The sequence below is a fragment of the Culex pipiens genome, chromosome 2, assembly GCF_016801865.2.
Source record: "Culex pipiens pallens isolate TS chromosome 2, TS_CPP_V2, whole genome shotgun sequence".
NCBI lineage: Eukaryota > Metazoa > Arthropoda > Insecta > Diptera > Culicidae > Culex > Culex pipiens.
Genome location: NC_068938.1, coordinates 41,698,738 through 41,720,277, shown reverse-complemented (window position 1 = coordinate 41,720,277; position 21,540 = coordinate 41,698,738). Strand labels below are relative to the sequence as shown.

General features: G+C 35.7%; 1 protein-coding gene across 1 annotated transcript in view; it reads right to left on the bottom strand.

Moving 5' to 3' along the window:
* Positions 1 to 21,540, bottom strand: part of LOC120420085 (serine-rich adhesin for platelets) — a 228,836-nt gene that overhangs the window by 136,650 nt on the left and 70,646 nt on the right. Inside the window, exon 3 of the mRNA XM_039583018.2 lies at positions 17,587 to 17,684. Coding sequence (XP_039438952.1) covers positions 17,587 to 17,684 — 98 coding nt within the window. The remainder of the gene's footprint in view (positions 1 to 17,586; positions 17,685 to 21,540) is intronic.

Below are 21,540 nucleotides of genomic sequence, written 5' to 3'. Positions count from 1 at the left end.
AAAATATGACATGAAATTTTCGAGGGAATCGCATTTCAAAGTTTTATTCTAACTTTTAGAAATAGATTTTTCATAGCTCAAACTATTTTTGAAGCTATTTCAAACCTGCATTCAAAATTCTTTTTAGTTTCATCCAAAAACGTTTATTTGACAAAAAGTTATGATCTTTTAGGAAAAAATGATTTTAGATTTTTTTTTAGGATTTCTTGGATGGGACCAAATAAAAAAGTGTCTCAATTTTGAAACAACGATCTTTCTGGCTAATTTTAAATCATTTTAAAATTTTGAGTTCAAACTTGCAAATCAATTAACTGATTATTAGTGTTGGTTTTTATTTTTTCGAAGAATCAAAAAAAAGAAAAAGTGATTGAAAGTTCATATAAATTGTAAAATAAATACAGCCTTTTTAAAAAGATGATTAAATTTTTTTTTTCAAGATTCAGCTTTCTTCAAAAATTAGCAGTTTTTTCCGAACTTTAAAAAATTTTCTACACATTTTTGTATGTTTTATGAAAACTTTTCTTACTCTTGTTTATGCATTATTTAACAGAAACAATTACTCTAAAACGAATTATGACGTAAGGCGTCATCCATAAAGTATGTCACGCTCTTGGGGGGAAGGGGGGGTCTGAGCAAGTGTGACATTGCATGTTATAAGTATAGGAAAAGCGTGACAAAGGGAGGGAGGGGGGTAAATTTTGGCTGATTATTGCGTGACGTACTTTATGGATGAAGTCTAACATACAGCTGTAATAAAAGAAATTTAATTTTATTTTTAATCAATAAACCGAAATTGAATGGAAACAATAAAACAATATTTTTGTTTCAAAATTAGTAGTCTTAAACAAAAAAAAATCGAATAAATAATTTCAAGCAACAGATTAACATACATTTTATTTCCAAAAAGAAGGCTATTTGTAACTTAAAACGCAAAAAAAACTGTAATTTCTTCAATTTTGTAATAAACAGTTTTGCATATTATTATTTTTAATGAAAGTGCACATGATTTAAAACAAAACTCAAAAGTAATCAAAAAAAGCATTTGTAAAATGCAGGAAAATATAATATATAATTGTTGTAATAGGATAAGACTTTCAGAATTAAATTTCTGAGGTTTTTGCCTTGCTTTCCAAAATATATTTTATTCATATAAGCACTTTGAAGCTCGATTACAGGCTCTAAAAACCGTTGTCAAATAAGTATCAAAAAGTATCAAGCACAATTTTTTACGCAATTTCGCAGAAGTCGCGTAATCCGTGAAATTTGCCCTTGGCCGTGAAATTTAGTTAACACCGTATATTCCGCGAAATTCGTAAAATTGCTTTTTAGTGTATTTCAATTTTGATTTTTTTTATTTCAAACACTCCACAAGATTTTAAATTGGTATTTTAGAAGCAGTAGTAAACCTTTAAAAATATTTTTCATTACAATTTTTAAAGAAATGCAGCTATTTGAATGTAAATTTCTAGTATCAACAGATCTAATAGTAAATGATATAACATTTTTAAAGTTTGAAGCAAGATATTTTACTAAAAAAATACTAAAATTACCATGAATACCATGACAACAAACTTAATTTCATTTCACTTATTTTTGCTTCGTTTGGAGTTATTTTAGAAAATTCATTATTTTATCTCAGAAAAATAAGGAAGGCTGAATTTTTTGGTAATATTTTAGCAAATTCATTATTTTATGTTAGAAAAATAAGGAAGTCTGAATCGTTATTTCAGCAAATGAAAATTCTGTAAAATTTTACAAAGTTGAAGAAATTGTATTTTCTTGCAACATTCTTTGTTGCCACAAAGTTTGTATCTTAATTCTAACAACAAATGTTTCTTGACTTATATCCGTGTATTTATTCAACAATCAAATTCAATATAAAATTATAATATTCTCAAATTAATTTTAGTTCTAGTTTAAACAATCGAATCAATTTGATTAAAATGTTTGTTTAGTCTTACTACATATTCTTCCTGAAGTATTATTATCATGCATAAGCTTCTTTACAAACAAAATAATTTAGTTTTTGATCGTATTTTTTGTCAAATTATCTCTACTAAGTGCAAAATTAAAACCAGCGATAATCTGTATTAAAAAACCTCCAACGACCTCTTCAACTAATGAGCTACCAACCCCAAAGCCAAGCCCACCCAAAGGGAGATAAGATGCCTTTTTTTTTTTTGGTTACGACAAGTTCGTCCCTTTTCCCAACCTCACACTTTAATTTGGAAAATGGGGGAGGGAGGGGTTGCAAAAAACAAACATAAAGGGACCGACGACCGTGCAGCATAATGCTGATGACGATGCTGATGATGACACGGTAATGATCCGCTGATGACAGGCAAATGAGACAAATCGTGTGGGTGAGATCGGGGGTGGTGGAACACACTAATTTACCTCAAGTCATAACCCAAACTGAGTCTCACCCTTTTATTTTTTCTGGGAGTTTCACACGCGAACTTTTTTTTTCCCCCAGAAGCGCACCTCACCAAAGAGTTCAAAAATGCCCATGCCGCACCAACTTTTTGAGGCATGTGGTACCAAGATTGGTCAGGTATACTGATTGGACCCCTTCAAAGTTGTACCGGAGGAGGCGCTAATTGGCTGATTACGACGTTTGCGATTGATGACGTCGTCATCTTCGCGGTTCTTTGTTGAAGCAGAAACAAAGTTGGACCGGACTCTGGCGAAGCAACAAGTTCAACTTTTCGCATTAGCACTCGCGATTAGCGGACGAGGACGTTCTGCGGTGTGCTATTTCGTACCAAAATTATCAGAAGACAGCACGATTTGCCATCAGCAAAAGTTCAAACGTGCCAAGTCCTCATTTCTAGACGCTCCAGCAACTCGTGTACCGCGCGAGAGAGAGATAAGCCCTAATTACGTCCAACAGGAGCAGCGCAAAAACGGCGAATGGGTTTTGGCTCTATTTGCCCCTGCCGCAAAGTCAATTCACGTAACATGTTTCGAATTAATTTCAAACATTCACAACCGCGCCACGGCAGCAGTGACGGTTGGGTTTATTTGCGGTACAAAACCATAACAAACGAGCGTTTACCACCCCTCGATCAGATAAGGGACCTTCAACACGTTACTTTTGCGAATGCAGTTCAAGGGGAAAGGGGGAAGGATTGTGGGCAAATGCAACGTGTTGCCACAGGAACGTAGTTCCTGTGGACTCAGCTATTCTATAGGTACTACCTGTAGAAAGGTTCTAATCAAGGTGCTATTAAGAATGAAAAAAATCTTCTGCGAAGCTCGTACCCAACATAACCAAAAATTATCACCTTGATCCACCGCAAACCGCGGCGCGTGGGATCGGAAAACAGAAGTTGTCTACAACATATTTTTGAAGTACAACCCACCCTCACTGCAAGTAGTTGTACTACAAACTGAACAACAAAAAAAGTAGCAAACGGCAACACAACATGCGTGTTGGGCAGTGTTTTTATGCTTCTTTTTTCCTCTCTTCGGACCTCGGAACATAAACCTTTATGTTTTGCTATAGTGTTGTAGATTTTTTACTGTCATTATTTTCGAGCTTGTTGATGCCAATTTGGATTCAAGTACCATAAATGGAAGTGAAATAAAAGTTTTCAGTGCACAGTAAAAAAATGTGTAAATTTGGAAGGTGTAATTTTCAAAGAATGAATATTACCCCTTTTATGATGTAATTTTACCTCAATTTAGACTGAAAAAGTGACATTACACCAGAAAAGTGGTAAAATTACACATTTTCAGAGGCGAAATTACACATTTTTTCTGATACAAAAGATGAACTACACAGTAAAAAATAATGTTAATTTGGAAACTGTAATTTTGGAAGGTTGAATATTACCTCTTTTATGATGTAATTTTACCTCAATTTAGAAAGAAAAAGTGACATTACACCAGAAAAGTGGTAAAATTACACATTTCCAGAAAATTACACCTTTTTTCTGACATAAAAGATGTACCCCTTCCTAGATGTAACATTACCATGATTTTTTTTTCTGTGTACTTCCCTGATGTAATATTACTATGATTTTTTTTACTATGTTAGCAACCAAAAATATACAGACAAAAAATTTAAAAAAAAAATCTTTTTTTAGTATAGAAAAATTTGAAAGCTCCGGAAACTATTAATATTTAGAAGTATCCCTCATCTTATTAATCTAGATTCATGTAAAATATCAACAGATACGGGTAGCATAACGCAGCATGCTATTCTATGCTATGCTATTCTTAATCAAGATTTATGAAAAATACAGTTAGCTATTTTTTATTCTTCAAAATCTTTTGTCCTTTTTATGTATTCATGTCGGACCGCACACTGGACTCACAATCCAGAGGTCGACGGTTCGAATCCCGCGGCGGGCGCTCTAAAATTCTTTATGTAAATATGGGTATTCGGCGCCGTCACTCCGTGCCATACTTTCATACACTTAGGAGCCCAGGGCGGTGAAGTCCTTGTAAATAAAAAGGAAGACACTAGTGGTTAGTACTAGCAATGGTGGCCGACAGCTATAAAGTCAACTTCGTCATGTACCTCGCTAACGCTTTTCTGCCAGGATTTTAATGTAATACAATGTATTACTTTCTAATTCCAACTACACACGACATGTCATCCCGACCGCACAATCACTTAACGCACTCACAGTCCCTCTACTGTGCGCCCCAAATAGAGGTCAACAAGGCAGATCTTCCGTACCACCTCGCCGCCACTCTGGTTTCGCCTTTTGACGGCATCACAGTCACCGCCAATTAACCCTCTTTATAGTCGCCACCGCCAACCCTTTGTGGTCAACTCCGAGCTCCACTGTGCGCTGTCTACGGCCGCATTTGTTGTGGGAGTTCCGAACACGTTGGGATCTGCGCGAACTCCCATCGATACCTTGTTTCGGCACTGCATGGGACTCCATCTGAACTTGGAGCTGCTGCTGGGTAGCTGATCTCTATCGGCTCGTAGAAACCTGACTCGGCGCAGCGGCCACAAATCACTTTTGATCGCCGGACAGCGCGCAACGGTTCTTCGCGTGTGTGTGTACTTCGCGAATGTTGTTTGCCAACAAAGCGGCTTTTGAGTCGTCCGAAAGAACGCTGTAAGGCGCTGTAGATGGCTGTAGATTACGGAAGACCGATGTCTGGCCATTCTTTCTGCTGTTCCTTTTAGTCCGGTGGATAAGCATCTCCGGCGAACGGTATGCGAACCTGGTGTGCCGCCGCCAAGTCTTTCCTCCTCCGGGAAAGAAAGGTAGCGATCGGTATCGCAAACGACCTGACCTCAACACGAAATTTTTGCTTGGACTGAAGATCTTCACGTTCTCCTCGTTGCGCAAAACGCACGGTCTCTGGCTCCAAAGAAGCTCCAAGTTCCCGTTAGAGACCCCCAAAGAGTGGCGCGCGTCGAGCCCTAGTGTGCTGCCTTGAAAGCACTATACACAATGATGATGGCAGGTCGTTGATGATCTACACCACCACCAACAAGTTGGGTACAAAAGGTGCGGGCAGATTTTGCAAACCTGTTCCTCACGGGGAGGCCTTCGCATAATGATATGCATAAAAAGAACTGGCCGCCCGCCGGCCTCGCCGGACGAGAGGGTACTAAATCATAGGACCCCCTATTCTCCACGCCGTGGTGTGGAATGTTCCGCGGTTGTTGGTAACGCCGAGAAAATGAGGGGAGAGAAAGATTGTGGGTTCTTTTGCGTTTCATGGTTTAGTGATTTGCGAAAATTATGTACACGTGTGGTTGTGTGGTGGTGTCTGGACCCTTGGTCTATTATTGAGATCTGGTCACGAGTTTTTGGGGGGAGGGATTGGACCACATAGGGTACGCGCGTCGGCTGCGATCGGTTCTGCATGATGTGGGTCCTGAAGAGGGTTTCATTATGGATGTTTCACATCGAGCGAAGAAAGCAGTAATCGTGGACCATTTTGGAATCATTATGAGAGATAATAGGAACATTTAAAGCAAACTGAACAAAATTCACACTCGGTTTGCTAAGTGTGATTTTGTCCGTGTTGAAGTCATTTGGTCAGGCTTAAGTTTGTAGGGAACCTCTATTTTCAAAAATAAAGTCAAGTTAAGTACTTCAAAATTTAGGCTGAAACCCATTTTGGCTCAAGTCCAGATGATTAAAAATGAGGTGGTTATTGCTGAAAACCTAATAATATTTACATTTTTAGTATTTTAGAAAAGCATTTGTAAGACCTATCAGAAAACTTACTTAACCTAAAAATGCTGGATGTGGTAAATCTCGATGGATCATTCCATATTTATAAAGCTATCAGATTTGTCATAATCCGAAGATTTGAAGATCCTTTTTATGAAATATAACCACTTAAAAGGAACAAATTATTCATTTCAAGATCAGAAGTTACAGATTTATATAAAATGACTTTTAGAACCATCTTACTTTATATAGTTGGGTATTGGAAGTGTCTTCAATGGGCAACCTGTAACCGGTTCCAAGTGGCCAGGATGAGTCAGAGAGTAATTACATTGTCATATCTTTCAGTTTCAAGAAGTTTGATATGTCGAAGGCAGGTTTCTATGTTTATGCTTTCATTTGAGACCAAAAGAACCGAATTTGGTCAAAAAATGTATTTTATGCGGCATATTAAGCATAATCTTAAAATTGAGTTTTATGGTACATCTTGATGATATCTGTACATTTCTAACTTATTACAAGATTTTTTGCAAACCATATCAAAAATGAATAGCAATTATGATGTTAATTTGTTGACAATCTCCAAATCTTATATTATAACAGGGTGACAACTCAAATGCCATTTTCAAATTCCAGACTTTTTCCCGACTTTTCCAGAACCTCAAATAATAGTCAAATATGAAGTTTTTGAAACTTCGTTTTAACTGGAAATGCAAAAAAGTTGAAAAGCAAAATTTTACCAAGTTCTCATTAAATTTCATTAATTTTTAATTTTGAAATGCTTAGTTTTTTTTTTTTTTTTACAAGGAAAAATCCGGTTTGATAAAACCCATGGTTTAACTAATTTGAGGTGAAATTATTGAAGAGACAAATTCTTCAAACATATTTGTAATAACTTAAACCAAAATTTCATGATTTTAATTTTTTACATTTAATTTTACCTTCATAGTTTACTTAAACCAAAATTTGATGATTTAATTTTTTGCATTTTAATTTATTTTTTCACACGTAAAAAAGTTTTCCATTTTATCATTAAGAACGAAAAACTTTTGGATTTAATTCGACATTTTAGTTTGCCGACACCTGACAATCAAGCTATATCAATAGTAATTTACCCATACTTACAAAAAAGTTAAAGGGAATCAAATATTAGGACGAATTATTTGAAATGTCTTAATGAATTTAGTTCAACATTTAAAAATATTTGCCGCAAAAAAAACTGTTGAAAAACTCAAGTTTTTATAATATTCAAGCAATGTGATAAATAAAACAAATATAACTTTATGCTGGCCATAATTATTGAAATTTAGCGATATTTTTATATTGGTTTTTATTAGCTTCAAAGTTAGAAGTTACCTGTTTTTTTTATAAACTTAGTCAAAAATAAATAATAATCTTTTAAAAAAATATGTTAATCTGTGTCAAAAGCGTACCTTTATTTACATTTACATTTATAAGATTTTTAACCTTCAAACTTTTAGCCATTAAAATTTCATCTATTTTGGTCAATATATGTCTAATAATAACGTAAATCGTTAAAAATCTAGATTTAGCTCTGGGCGGGAAGAGGTTAATGTCTGTAATAGCCATTTCACACTCAAATAGATAAAAATAGTGAAGGAAACCTTAAATTTAAAATAAGTTGCTAAATAAGAAATGAGTGAAATTAATTTGAAAATTGTTCAAAATATTACAAACTTATTCAATAGGTCGAAAACTTTTTTTAAAGAGCTTTAAATTTCCGACTTTATGACAAAAAATCACAAATCCCGACTATTTCCCGATTTTTCGAAGATTTTGCCGAATTTCAGACTTTTTTCCGACTTTCCCGATTTCCCGACTTGAGTGGCCACCCTGTTATCATAATATAATATTGTTAATCATCATTTCTGTCGTTTTTCAAATCTGATATTTTTGTAACGTTTAGGGGGATTAACAATTTTTGTAAACTTGACTTCTCATATTCATTATTATTTTTTATTTAATTTATATCATTTTTATATTTGCTTATTTTGTTTAGTTTTAAATGCTGTCTTCTATATTAAGGGCCAATCAAAAGCTTCAAATTGTTATCTATTGCTTATTTTATGTTTTTTTAACATCAAGGTACCTAAACAACTCTGCAACTTAAAACTAATTTGCTTCTGTCACAGAAAACAAATCGAACCTTTACACTCTTGTTTAAACTCGTAAAACCTTTTACGAAAAATAGTGTTTCTGTCCAAGACACTTTTTGGATAACTTCAATTTGAGCGAATATTGGTTTTGCCAAGTTTTGTGTTGTAGAAGAACGAACGAATATCAAAAATCTAATTAGAATATATTACCTGAATTTAAAAATCTTACAAATTAAACTTAAATTGTTTTATTTTACCATCTCATCTCCAACTTTAAGCTAGACTTTTGAATCGTTCCAAAACGTCCGTTCCAAAAATCACACACCTCATCAGCCCCACTAATCTTCACTTTGCACGCTAATCTCAACGGTCCCAATAATAAAATTTAAATATCTCCATTCCGGTGTCACATCCGTAATCCTAAATTCAGAAGAAAAATAAAACTTTTCCGTCTCGTTCTCCCTGCTTCAAAAGCAGCATAAAAACACACACCACCAGAACACCAAAGCACCGAGAACAGTTCGCATTTGCCGGCCCGATTTATGCAAATTTTATGAAAGCATCGCGCCGAGAGCGGGAGATAAAATTAAATCCCGAAAAACCTGCACTCCGAGCGGTCGGCATCGGCCTCAACGACAATATTTTATGCACATACACGAGAACCCACAGCAGCGGGACTTTTTATCTCAATCTGACTCCGTCACTAGCCGCAACGGCTTGTTCAGCGAGGCTGGTTCTGCAGGTTCAGCGGGACTGACTAGTTTCGCCGTCACAGGATCCTGTTGGTCGATGCGAGTTTTCACCATCCAGCTGCGATTAATCCTGGTGTTCACTGAACAAGAGCTGCTGTCACTCTCGTGAGTTGATGCGTTGCGTTGACACAACTCACCGGTTCTTCTAGCCTTGTTTTAGGCGTAATTACCACTCTAAATCATGCTTCTCTAATCACCAGCACGCATGCACAATATCTGCAACCTCTCAAGCTGACACTTTGTGACCAACAACTCCAATTTTAGCACGAATCCCGCTAACGAGAACGCTCACTCTCGTAAGAAGATCATCATCTTTCACACCATAAATCTACAACACACTGGCCCCAAAAAGAACTTCAACAAACAAGAAAACCGCATTAACTCACACAGTTACGTGTCTATCCACGTTGACACAGGTACCCAAAACGTGTTCTAAGTTACGCGTTTCACGCACCGGTAAGCGGGCCTTCCCGGAACTTTTACCGACCCGAGCGCGATCAAACCTTAATGCAAACTAAGCTGACCGTGAGCAAACTTCGCGGTTTGGGCGCCGCCAATCAACAGAGAGCGAGCGAGAAGGGCTCTCTCGTTTTGGCGATCGAGTGGAGTTATTTTGCGTGCAAAGATAAGTGAATGGTGAGGTGAAAGAGAGTGGATTAGCGCGAAGCATGCTCTCGAATGAGACTTGATCTCTGATTCAGGGGAGAAAGAGAGCGCCGAACAAGAATCGGTTGCGTGAAAGGTGTTCTTGGAGTTGCGGTGAGTTGAAGAGAAATGCTTTGATGAGAGCTGATTTAATTTAATAATTAAAATGTTTTATAATAAAATTTTTCTCAGCGGTATTTTGTAATTCTATGATATTTTGTACTCTGTTTCAGTTTCATATTCAAATGTATTTTATATGGTACCTAACATTTTTCGGAGAATTTTCAATAACATTCAACTGTTCAAATGGTAAGAACCTAATAAAAATAAGTAGGGTAGGGTAGTCATCATTGAGACACTTTTGGTTTTCAACTTTCAACGATTTTTCTTATTTTTTCATCAGCATGTCTTTATGAGCTTTTAGTTGCATTATCATTCTTTTAATGTGTTCTAACATTGACCAAAATATGAGATCGATCCGACATCTACAGCCAGAGTTATTCAACTGTCTCATTGTAGACGCACTTGGCCGGAACAATGAGACAGCTGGGGAACAATGAGACACTCTACGAAAATCAACATTTTTCTAGCAAAACATCATATTTTTGTATTGTTCCATTGCAGGTGACTTGCCTTGAACATTTTAGAGCAATTTTGCCAACATGAAACTTTTAATAACAAAAGTTACACTAAAAAATATTTGAATTTTGTAAAATCCATATATTAATACCAAATATCTTTGTATTTTTGGTTAAATGAAGTTTAAACTCTATAAATATGCCAAAAATCTCTTTTAATTCATGTTTTGAAAGATTTCCATCGATTTTGAAAAGTTTATTGAAGAAAAATCAAAGTGTCTCATTGTTACCCATGGGCTGAAATGAGTGGGGAACAATGAGACAGGATTCTGGGTGTATTTTAAATTTTGGCCAAATCTAATGAAAGGACATTGTAGCCCAACTTAATCCCTATGGAACGTCGAAAGACACTTGAAGAAATATTAGTTTTGGTGTAAATGGCAGCCTACGAGCGAAAAAGTATTTTTTTTGTCCATAATTTACTTTTACACCCCAGAATCAAACATTTATGAATTACTTTTCAAGGGAGCGTCCATAACCAAAGCCACTTATATGGCAGACGTGTACCCAGTAGACACACCTTTCCTCCAAATATGAGCCTGATTGGTTGAAACTACGACTTGTGAGAGCCATTTTATCATTGTTCCCCGTGTCTCATTGATGACTACTCTACCCTACATCTGGAATTCTTTTTTTTTTTTTGGAAAGGTCCAATAAACAAAATTTTCAGTTTTTGCTTTTTGGGTGCTTTTTAATACCCTTGACTCAAGGCGGTTTCAGTTTTTGCTTTTTGGGTGTTTTTTAATACCCCTGACTCAAGGCGGTTTGAAAAACACCCAAAAAGCAAAAACTGGAAATTTGGTTTATTTTTTCGATATTTTTCAGTTTAGTTTGCAATTTAAAGAAAGAAATTCAAAGAAAATCTCCTAAATTGTTTTTTTGACTTGGTTGATCTAACTGCTGGTTGCTGAAAAATGAGTTTCTGAACTACCGATAATTTTGAAACTCTTGATTCGATTTTAAATGTTAAAAAAAGAAACTGATGTGAAGTATTCTGCTCTTTTGCATAAAAATAATTTTAAAATTTTTAAAATCAAGTTAAATATTTTGGGGAAAAATCATTTATTTAAGGCATTTTTAAATGGTCGTAAATTGAATTTAATTGTCTAAAAACAATCAATGGTTTGAAAACAATATGTTCTACAAAAACAACATAAAATAACAAAAAAAATGAGTTCACTTCTAAATTTCAAATTTTAAGAAAAGTTTAAAAAATTTGAAGCAAAAAGTATCACAAAATGCTGTATACATTACTACAGTTATGTTGCTACAAAAAAATTGCTAAATAGCGATGAATTTGTAAAAATATTTTTTTTTCAAGTTTTATGTCTATTTCCGATCTATGGTCCCAAATTTCCAGTCTTCAAGTCTTTAGTCTTAAAGTGTAAAGTGATTAAAAATACAGTAACAAACGTTAAACAATGTTTATTAATAAGTTTACAATTAGTTGTAAAAGTTTTTTCAATAACAATTTTAAGCAATAAAAAATTGTAATAAAATTTGTGATGGCAAAATGTTTAAATTTTTTGAAGGTTTAAATAAACATGAACGAAAACGGTCGTCATTAACGTTGAAGGTTGACTGATATAATTGTGATTTTAAATGGTTTCTAAGGGTTTTTTTTTAATTATCATTTAATTTTCTTTGAAACTTTGAAATTACTGGAAAGCTTTATTCTTTTAAACTTTCGAAGAAGCACAAACGTCAAATTCTTAACTTAAGGTTGTCTCTTATAGAAAATTTAATTTGCTTTGAGAAATTGTAAAAATATTGAGCTAATTCCTTTAAATTTTCAAGTTTGTAGAATTATTTAAAAAAAAATGAATGAAAAAAACATTCTTTAAAAATTCTATGATAAGTTTATGACTTTTAAAAAGCTTAAGAGACTACAATTTCACCTTCCACTCAAAACATCAAATCAAAAAGCAAGAAGCAACCAAAACAAACAGAGAATCTCAACCGAAGGGCAATAACAAAAACATCGAGCCTCTCACCACCACACCAGCGCCGAAGGTGGGAAAGTCAATAAAACAACGCGCAGCACTGCCCGGCTACAAATCTCGCACAATCATCCCTCAATCGAGTTGTTTCATTCAAAAGGTTTTTTTCTTCTTCTTCTTCTAATTCTTCTTCTTCTTCTTCTTCTATATAACAGCTTGAGAAATGCACCGACCATCGCTTCTTATAAACGTTTCATGTTTCCCAACCAAACCAACCAACCACTTCTTGACCGCTTCTTCACGGTTGAAGTGATTCAGTTGGCAACCCTGCATCGGAATGATGATGGAATCTCCTCTAGTGTGAACTGGAACTGAATGGTCCACATAATACCCGAGAGCCACTCATTGACGGTCTTGGCCTAGTAGCAGCAGCAGCAGCAGGACAATCACTATAACTAGCCAGATAAACGGCGGCCCCCTCGCCGTCGATCTTCGGATCTCTTTTGTAACCATATATGCGATGCAATATTGACGGTTAGTCAGGTGGAAAAAGCTATGATTAAGCGGTACATAAGCGAGAAATTTGCAAACAACTCTCAAACTTGTCGCGACGAATTAGACCAAAGGAGAATGGGCAGATTAGGTCCAAGGATGTACACGAACGGGAGAAACGTTATTCGAAAGATCTCGCCGAGACATGAAAAAAAGTCTTCTAGACGAACTCTCTAAACCCCGGGGTTCAAAAGTTACAAGTTGTTGAAGTTTGAGTATTTTGGGTTAAAACGTGCAAAAAATCGTATTTTGCTATTGCTAAAATCACTCATAAAATCCTTATTTTATTATGGATTTCGATCATCTTGACTTCATTCGACGCGTATCAGCAAAAACTATTAGTTCTGATATGTTTTAGCATGATTGAAACATGACTTCTCTTGTCTTTATCCGTTTGAACCGTTTGTGCAAGAGGTTAGCCATATATGGATATAGAAACAAGTCGAAACTTGAAGATTTTGAAAACAGATCCTACCCAGACTGCTTCAGTGAGTATGGAAGGCTACAGTGCATTGTTGTGACAACTTATTGAGATGTTCTGGGTCGTCCATGAACTCCTTGGAGTTAAGACCGGTGGGTCTACCGCCGTAACAAGCAAGAGGTCAGTGATTTTTTACCACTGATCATAACCGCATAGCTTCAGTGAGTATGGTAGACTACTTTGTTATTATTTTGAAATGTCCAGGATCATCCTAGGACTCCCTGTAGTTAAGATCTGTGGGTCTACTACCGTAACTAGCAAGATGTCGACCGGTATTGCCCACGGATCATACCCGCATAGCTTCAGAGTAGGTTTGACTACTTTGTAAATGACTTGGGCTGTCTTGGATCACCAAAGGACTCCCTGGAGTTATGATCTGTGGCTGTTAACTCCAGTGAGTCCTGGGATGACCCAAGACATCCCAACACAGTAAAAAAGCAGTCTACCATACTGACTGAAGCTATGCGGGTATGATCAGTGGTCAAAACAGGTAGAAATCTTGATTGTCACGGTGGTAGACCCACAGCTCTTAACTTCAGTGAGTCCTAGGATGACCCAGGACATTTCAAAACATTAACAAAGTAGTCTACCATACTCACTGAAGCTATGCGGTTATGATCAGTGGTAAAAAATCACTGACCTCTTGCTTGTTACGGCGGTAGACCCACCGGTCTTAACTCCAAGGAGTTCTCGGATGACTCAGAACATCCCAATAAGTTGTTACAACATTGCGCTGTAGCCTTCCATACTCACTGAAGCAGTCTGGGTAGGATCCGTTTTCAAAATCTTCAAGTTTCGACTTGTTTCTATGGTAAGCCTCTTGCAAAAACGGTTCAAACGGATAAAGACAAGAGAAGTCATGTTTCAATCATGCTAAAACATATCAGAACTTATAGTTTTTGCTGATACGCGTCGAATGAAGTCAAGATGATCGAGATCCATAATAAAATAAGGATTTTATGAGTGATTTTAGCAATAGCAAAACTACGATTTTTTGCACGTTTTAACCCAGAATACTCAAACTTCAACAACTTGTAACTTTTGAACCCCGGGGTTTAGAGAGTTCGTCCAGAAGACTTTTTTTCATGTCTCGGCGAGATCTTTCGAATAAAGTTTCTCCCGTTCGTGTACATCCTTGGACCAGCTCCCATACAAATTTGCCCATTCTCCTTTACTACACAAATTATTTACGCTCTTTCAAACTTTGTCCATTTTCCATTTATTCGCATTTTTCAAACGAACTGAACTTCTCCCAAACCCCTTAAAAAACCCCATTCCAAACACTTTGCTAAATAGTTAATTTTACCAAATATTCCCCAGAACTCGTGCAAAGTTTTCGCACTACCCGAGAGGGCTTCACAGAGAAAAAAACACGCAGCTCGGAAAAACTTTCCCACTAAAGCTAACTTTTCCGCCGAAACTTTCGACGAGAGCGCAAAAACGCCTAAAAGTATGCTCGTAAAATACTCGCTACCCACTGCGGGGGGCGGCAAACAAGGTGAATCTGAGCTTTTTTTTTTTCTTTGAAAAGCCAATGCTACCCACCGTCAGGGCGTCGCGACGGTTTGGGTGGTGGGTGGATGTGATTTAGGGGTGGCGTTTTTAAATCGGCATGGTGGAGGCTCAAATCTTGTTTATTATGTTCAGTTTTAGTTAAAAAAAATATTTTTAAAACTTCATTTTGAATGTATATAAAATATAAGACAACAAAAAATGCTCAACAGGGGATTTTAACAAAAACATGCAAAACTTTTCGCAGCAACTTACAGCTTCCAAAAAAAGTTTTATCAGAATTCAAGTGATAAACAGCAAAATGGGAAGTGAGCAAGCCGATTTTTCTCAAAAGTTTTTACAAATAAGATGTAAAAAATAGTGAAAATCAGCGATTTCGTTAAAAATAGAACCAAGTTGATAACAGGTCAAACATAGAAGAATTTTCCTAAAAGCTATTTTTAACATGATTTCATTTGAAAACGCTTTTCAGAAGTGCTGTAAATATGATGAAAAATGGTTATAAAAAAATAATTGCATCAGATTTGGTAAGATTTCAAATTCAGCTGATTAAACCAAACCAAAATAAGGCTCATATTTTCTTAAATTTGACGAACAGAGCTTCCAACTTCCCGGGAATTTTTGAGATTTTTCGGCAAAAAATGAATCTAAATTTGTCAACATTTTAAGTGTAAAAATTTTGACCCAATCTTTTTGCGAGAATTTAAGCGTTAAAAAAAATGTATATTTATACAAATACATTTCTTAAAGAGCTTATCTTTTGTGATTTCAGAGCAACGAACTTTTTGTCAAGATATGAAAATTGAACGAAAATAGACGAATTGAATAATTTTGATATGTATGTTCAAAAAAGTAATCAAAAACAAACAAAGAAAGCCGTTTTCTGTATGTTGCATTATAATTATGAATATAAATAAATGAAAATCTTGTTGAAGTGGTACAACATCACATGATACCTGATGCAAAGAAATACGATTTACCTGATGTTTTTTTAAGCAGCATATAATTTCTAAGAAAATTAATTCGTCGTAACAATTTTCATTTTATAAATTTGAAAAGTACGTTTTTACGTTTTATATGAAGTTTTCCTACGAATCCTCTAGTTCCATTATGCTATGTAGCATCAATGGTTTCTCCATAAAAAAAAATGTTTAAGCTCTTCAAACAAAAGTGTTATGTAAACGTTGGAAACCAGTATCTTAAGAAATGTTTTTCTGATTGAGTTTGTGTCTTCGGCAAAGTTGCAGGTTATCTTTTAAACTTTTCAATTAAAAAGTGCACATTAAAAAAAGCTATTATATTTATATTTTGCCATTACAAAAAATGATTTTGACAAATTTGACACTGATTTAATAAGTTTTTAGCTATTTTGAAATGTAAGTTGTGATTTTGAAATTCTGAGCATATTTTTTCCGAAAAGATGACACAAATTCGCAAAGGTTTCTATTTTGAAATTAAAAATTGGGTCAATAGTTTAAACAAATTTAACAAAAAATCTAAATTTTTATTAGCTATTGGAATATATTTTTATTAGAGATCGTCGAGCTAGACAGTATTTTGAAAATTTTGAAAAAACTTTAAATTCATATAAAAATCTTTTAAACTTGAAAAATGCTTTTTGAGAAAAAAATTTACAGCTTCTTCGAACCTTTAAAAAAATCTGTTTTTTAAAACTGTAATAATAAAAGTCCGTCATGTACTGTAGCTCAAAAATTGGCACTTTTTGTGCACTAAAACAATTGAAGATATAAAAAAGCGAAGGGTTAAGGTCAGTCAAAAACGTCTTTTTGTAATGAAATGATAAATTAAAAAAGGAGTTTTACGATGAACTCATTTTTACTGAAAAGCCCTAACTGTAACCTACAACTTTGCCGAAGTGTCCAAATCGATCCAAAAATCCCTTCTCAAGATACGGACTTTCGAACGTTTTCTTATCACTTTTGTAAGGACAGCTCAAAAATTTGTACGGATACTTGTATTGAAAAACCAACTTTGCACAATTACTTATTTGAACTTAAGGATTCAATGAACAAAATTTAGTCCAAATAAAAAAACTAACAGTAAAAAGTCGGTATGCGAAACTGTAGAGAATTTCTATAAAATGACATTGTAGAAACCTTTTTTTATTGCAAAGCATTCTTTGTTTGAACAAAAAAACATCAATTTTAAGATGCAATTAAAAGTTCTAGTTTGACATGTCAACTTTTGTAATGATTTCTAGCTCCAAACGGTAAGATAAAAAGTAAGTACCAAAACTCGGAAAAAAAAGTTTATATAAAAAAACGTAAACTTACGTTTACCTAAATACACATTTTTTGTTATTTTCATTAAGGTCATAGATGTAGTCTTCCACTCTTAGGACAATTACTGTCAATGACGGTTCTGAAATAAGTGTCCAGAAATAGTAAATTGAAGTGAAAATATAATCACGATATGTAAAATGCTACGACAAACAACACAAAGAAAACCATTTTTTGAACAAACATGGCCGCTCAATGGCCGAACGGAAATGAGGCGTTTCAGAGCCTTAACCTAATTGCTTTTGTTTAGTGTGTAACAACGTTTCATAACGTTGTAGGGATGATTTTTATCTTTTCTTTTTTTTTTCAAAGGTGCTCGTTTAATAATGCATGTTTTCTATTTGTTCAGCCATATCCAATAACGAAAAGATATCGATTTCGATTTCGCAAAGAAAAATATATTTATTAAAATACTCCAGATTTCACCCTAACTTGTCACCCTGTAAATTTCCTGCCAGTAAAAAAAAAGCTTCCACAAAAGCAAGCAGACTACTTACGTATGCTGGAAACTTTCGGCTGCAGCTTGGGTGAACCACCGGAAAGGCTAAGATCACTCTGGGAGCTCTGCTGGCTGTCCTTGCTGTGGGTGCGCCCGCTGAAATTGAGAAAAATTGGAAAGAAAAACAAAAACGTTAGAAATCATCTGCTGATAAGAAATTGAGAAGTCGCCTGTTATCAAGCAGGGGCAGACATCGAGAAGCAAATTTAATGGCGTTTATAAATCGTGGCTTCTCTCGCAAGCTGCGCTGCTGATAAGGATCGAAAACCTTTTTCCAAAATCGCGGACGTAAGTGGTCACTTTAAAATGACCGGAGGAATGTCTTGTTTACAGAGGGGTTTTCGAAGCTGATAAGAGTGGCGCTGGGCGGCCAAGTGAAATTCTTGTTCGATATCGATACATGTTGCACGTTCAAGTGTGAAAACAAATGCACGCTTTTGGAAGAGGTGTGTGAATGAGGAGTGGCACGATCAACACTGACATTGGAATGCTTCTAATTGGCGGTGGTTGGTTGGAATTGTTAAACAAGGAAGTATAGCTTGGCTTCATAGTTAACTCGAGCGGAAAACGACTTTATTGGTAATTGGAATCGATTAGTGAGCTAACTTTGAGATTTTGGTGTCATTGTATCGAATTTGTATTCTTTAAAAAAAATCTGGAATTTTGATAGATTTCTCTAGAATGTTATTTTCAAATACAAGGGATTTCATATCGAGTGATAGAATCAATTATTGGCACAGTCATAACAAATTACATCACACACATCAACGATTCCAACCACGCCTTCCGATTGGAAGCAGTGAAATCGCATTATAACGACAGACTCGTCTCAAAACACCCAAAAATCAATAGCTAATAAAAATTCAATATCAAACCACTTCGTGTTCGGATTCGCCAAGCTGATCTCAATAAATATCCAATCAATCCAGCGCCCGAGCACGGGTCGTTATCGGATTTCGACGTCGTCCAAACGACAACAAAAAACAGGCATCACCAACGATAATGCGTGTAATGAACTTGACGACCCGCGGGCCACAGCATGTGGCCATCTGTCTCGCCGGATTATGCCGACTGACCACAATGGAGCGGATCGTTCACAGTTGATCGGTTCCACTGAGAGAGCCAGCAACCTTGAAAAGCTGTGAAATGCTGCGTCGTTCCAGCTAATTTATTCCACACTCGTCGCCACAAACAGTGTCAAACTCGGATATCTGGAAAACACAACGAACTTCGCTGTGAGATCCAGAAGTTCTGACATTTGGTCTTTCGGCGATTAGTCAATCCACTCACAGTCGAGTGGTTTGTTCTCTGCTGGTCGTCGAGAACTTCATCGCTAAGCCGACATTATTTAGTATCCACTCAGCGGACATGGTAGAGTAAGCGACTGAGTGATGGTTCGATCATCTGGTTGTTCTGGGGTAGTTTGCTAATCGTTGCACGACATTACTTTGATGTTCTTCAAAGAACATGAACATATTCACTTTGAAGCTTGTCAGATTAGTCCACATTGTCGGAGCATGTTGTACAAATGACCCAGCTGTTTGACAGGTTTCGATTGGTATTTATAAGCAGAGCCAACAACAAATAAGCAACACAAATAAACGCGGGAAAAGGCAAGTAGCGAACCGGTAGAGAGAACTTCCAGCAGATAAGATAAACGACGACGACATCAATTTTGCTTTCAAATGCAGGAGAGCTTGACCAAGTCGGTTGCAGTCACAGTGCCGTGAACGGAATAAGGGAATAAAGGTGTGAAATGCACGAGATAAGATGATGTAAGGACACCTCTCTTGTCAATTATTCATATGTGAATGTAGAACAAGTTATGGCAGTGTAAATGGGAAGGTGTTTCAAGTAAAGGTAGATAGCGTGCTTATCTGAGCTGGCTGATAACGGCTGACAGAAATTGATGATTGTCATGTGCACAGAACCGTTGTTTACCTTTAAACAAAGTGATTGGTCCATAAACAAGATTGTACACTTGACGAGAGGAAAACATTAACCAGTTTTGCTCTGGTTTTAAAATCACAGACACGGCAAACAAATGACTCTTGATAAAATAAGAACATACCACCAGAAAAACCACTAGTCATTTTTTAACTTTTTGTATCTTGGTACAACTCGGGGTTTAGAAGTCGAACTAAATACCAAATTTCTAAGCCAATATGTAAATTTTTGAACAAAAAATAACACAAAATTATTGAGACATAAACGAAGTTGACTTTATAGCTGTCGGCCACCATTGATATAGTACAAACCACTAGTGTCTTCCTTTTAACTACAAGGACTTCGCCGCCCTGGGCTCCTAAGTGTTTGAGTACGGCACGGAGCGACGGCGCCGGATACCCATCTTTACACAAAGAATTGTAGAGAGCCCGCCGCTGGATTCGAACCAGCAACATCTGGATTGTGAGTCCAGTGCGCGGTCCGATTGATCCACACGGGCGGGACGAAGACATGGCTTCAGCTATACAACTGCCAACAAAGGGTCCTGATTGTTTCCTACCGTTTGTCACTTCCACACCAATCGCTACTGAATACTCTCTCTTTGCTCTCCCTCTCACTTCAATCGGGTAGTACAGCGAATGGCTCAGAGATGCTGATTGCGGTATGTCGCTCAAAGCTGGCTCGAAATAGTCTGCGATCAGCTTTGTTCTGTTCATTTATTAAACTGCTTAAAAACAATGTTATCATAAATGTTTTTAACACTTTTGTTGATCAAAAATGTTTTACAACATCAAAGACACATTTGACAGCAATTTTCACCTTGCCAAATATAAATTGATGGCAAACTGTGGTAGTGCAGGCCAAGTGAGAGCCTCGCTGGATTCTCTCCTCTCTGAACATATTCGTTCGTCGATTACGGAGAAGGCAAAGAAATTCACAAAGTATTTGTTTCGTTGTGTAAAGCAATGTGCCATGGCGCTGGAAGGTAGCGGGTCGTGTTCGCTCTCGAATGGTTGCAGCGCTCCAGTCGGCAAAGATTCGTTCGGCGATGAGTGAGTGATTTCTGATCTTTGAGCCGAAAATCAGGACCCTTGCTGCCAACATTTAGTAACATCACTGAGGACTCGTCAAGTTTTACAATTGTTTCTAAATTATGGTTTAAAATTTAAAAATGTCTGAAGTTAAGTTCTAAAGTGCCTGATTAAAAAAATGACAATTGACCAAAGGTGTTTTTTATTGATATTATCATATTTTTAATTTATAAATTTGTCTTTTGTTTTTGCCTTCCTCACTGAGGAAAGACTGTAAAATCACTCGAAAATTGAACTTTTTAAATTCACCTCCTAGATTTACATACCTTCACTTATACATATCGACCCAAAATCATTTGAACAAATGATTTACAATAATTACAAAACAAAAAAAGCATAAGAGCAAATCGCTACAAAAAGAGACTTTTTTAAATTTTATTTTTGTAATTGTTAAACTGGTTGAAACTTTTTATATGCCTTCAATTTTCCCAAAGGAGCTATTTGGCATCATCAGTCAACCACCAAACAAATTTGCCAGCTGTCCATAAAAATGGAATGTAATTGGATTCGTCAAAAAATATTTGGAATTTTTTTGAAATTCCAATGTCCAGTACAGCGGAAGGTATTGTTTTCGCGAAATAAAAATTCTTCAATTACTTAGAAAAGTAGTGGATGTAAAAAAACTGGACTGGTGTAAAATGCATGTTTATGCACTTTTTTATTCAAATGTTGAAACCACGGCTTGAAGCCTGCTAACAAATCATTTTTTTATATTTTTTTTTAGGGACATAAAATGTCATCTTTTCAGAAAACCTTAAAAAGGCAAAAAAATTGACCAAGTTATGATTTTTTTTCAACTAGTGATATATAAAAACTATTTTTTAAGAAAAACATTTTTTTAAAAACAGCCTTTTTAAAAAAAATCAATGTTTCTTAGTAAAATTTTGTGCTTTTTTTACAAATTTAAAAAAAAA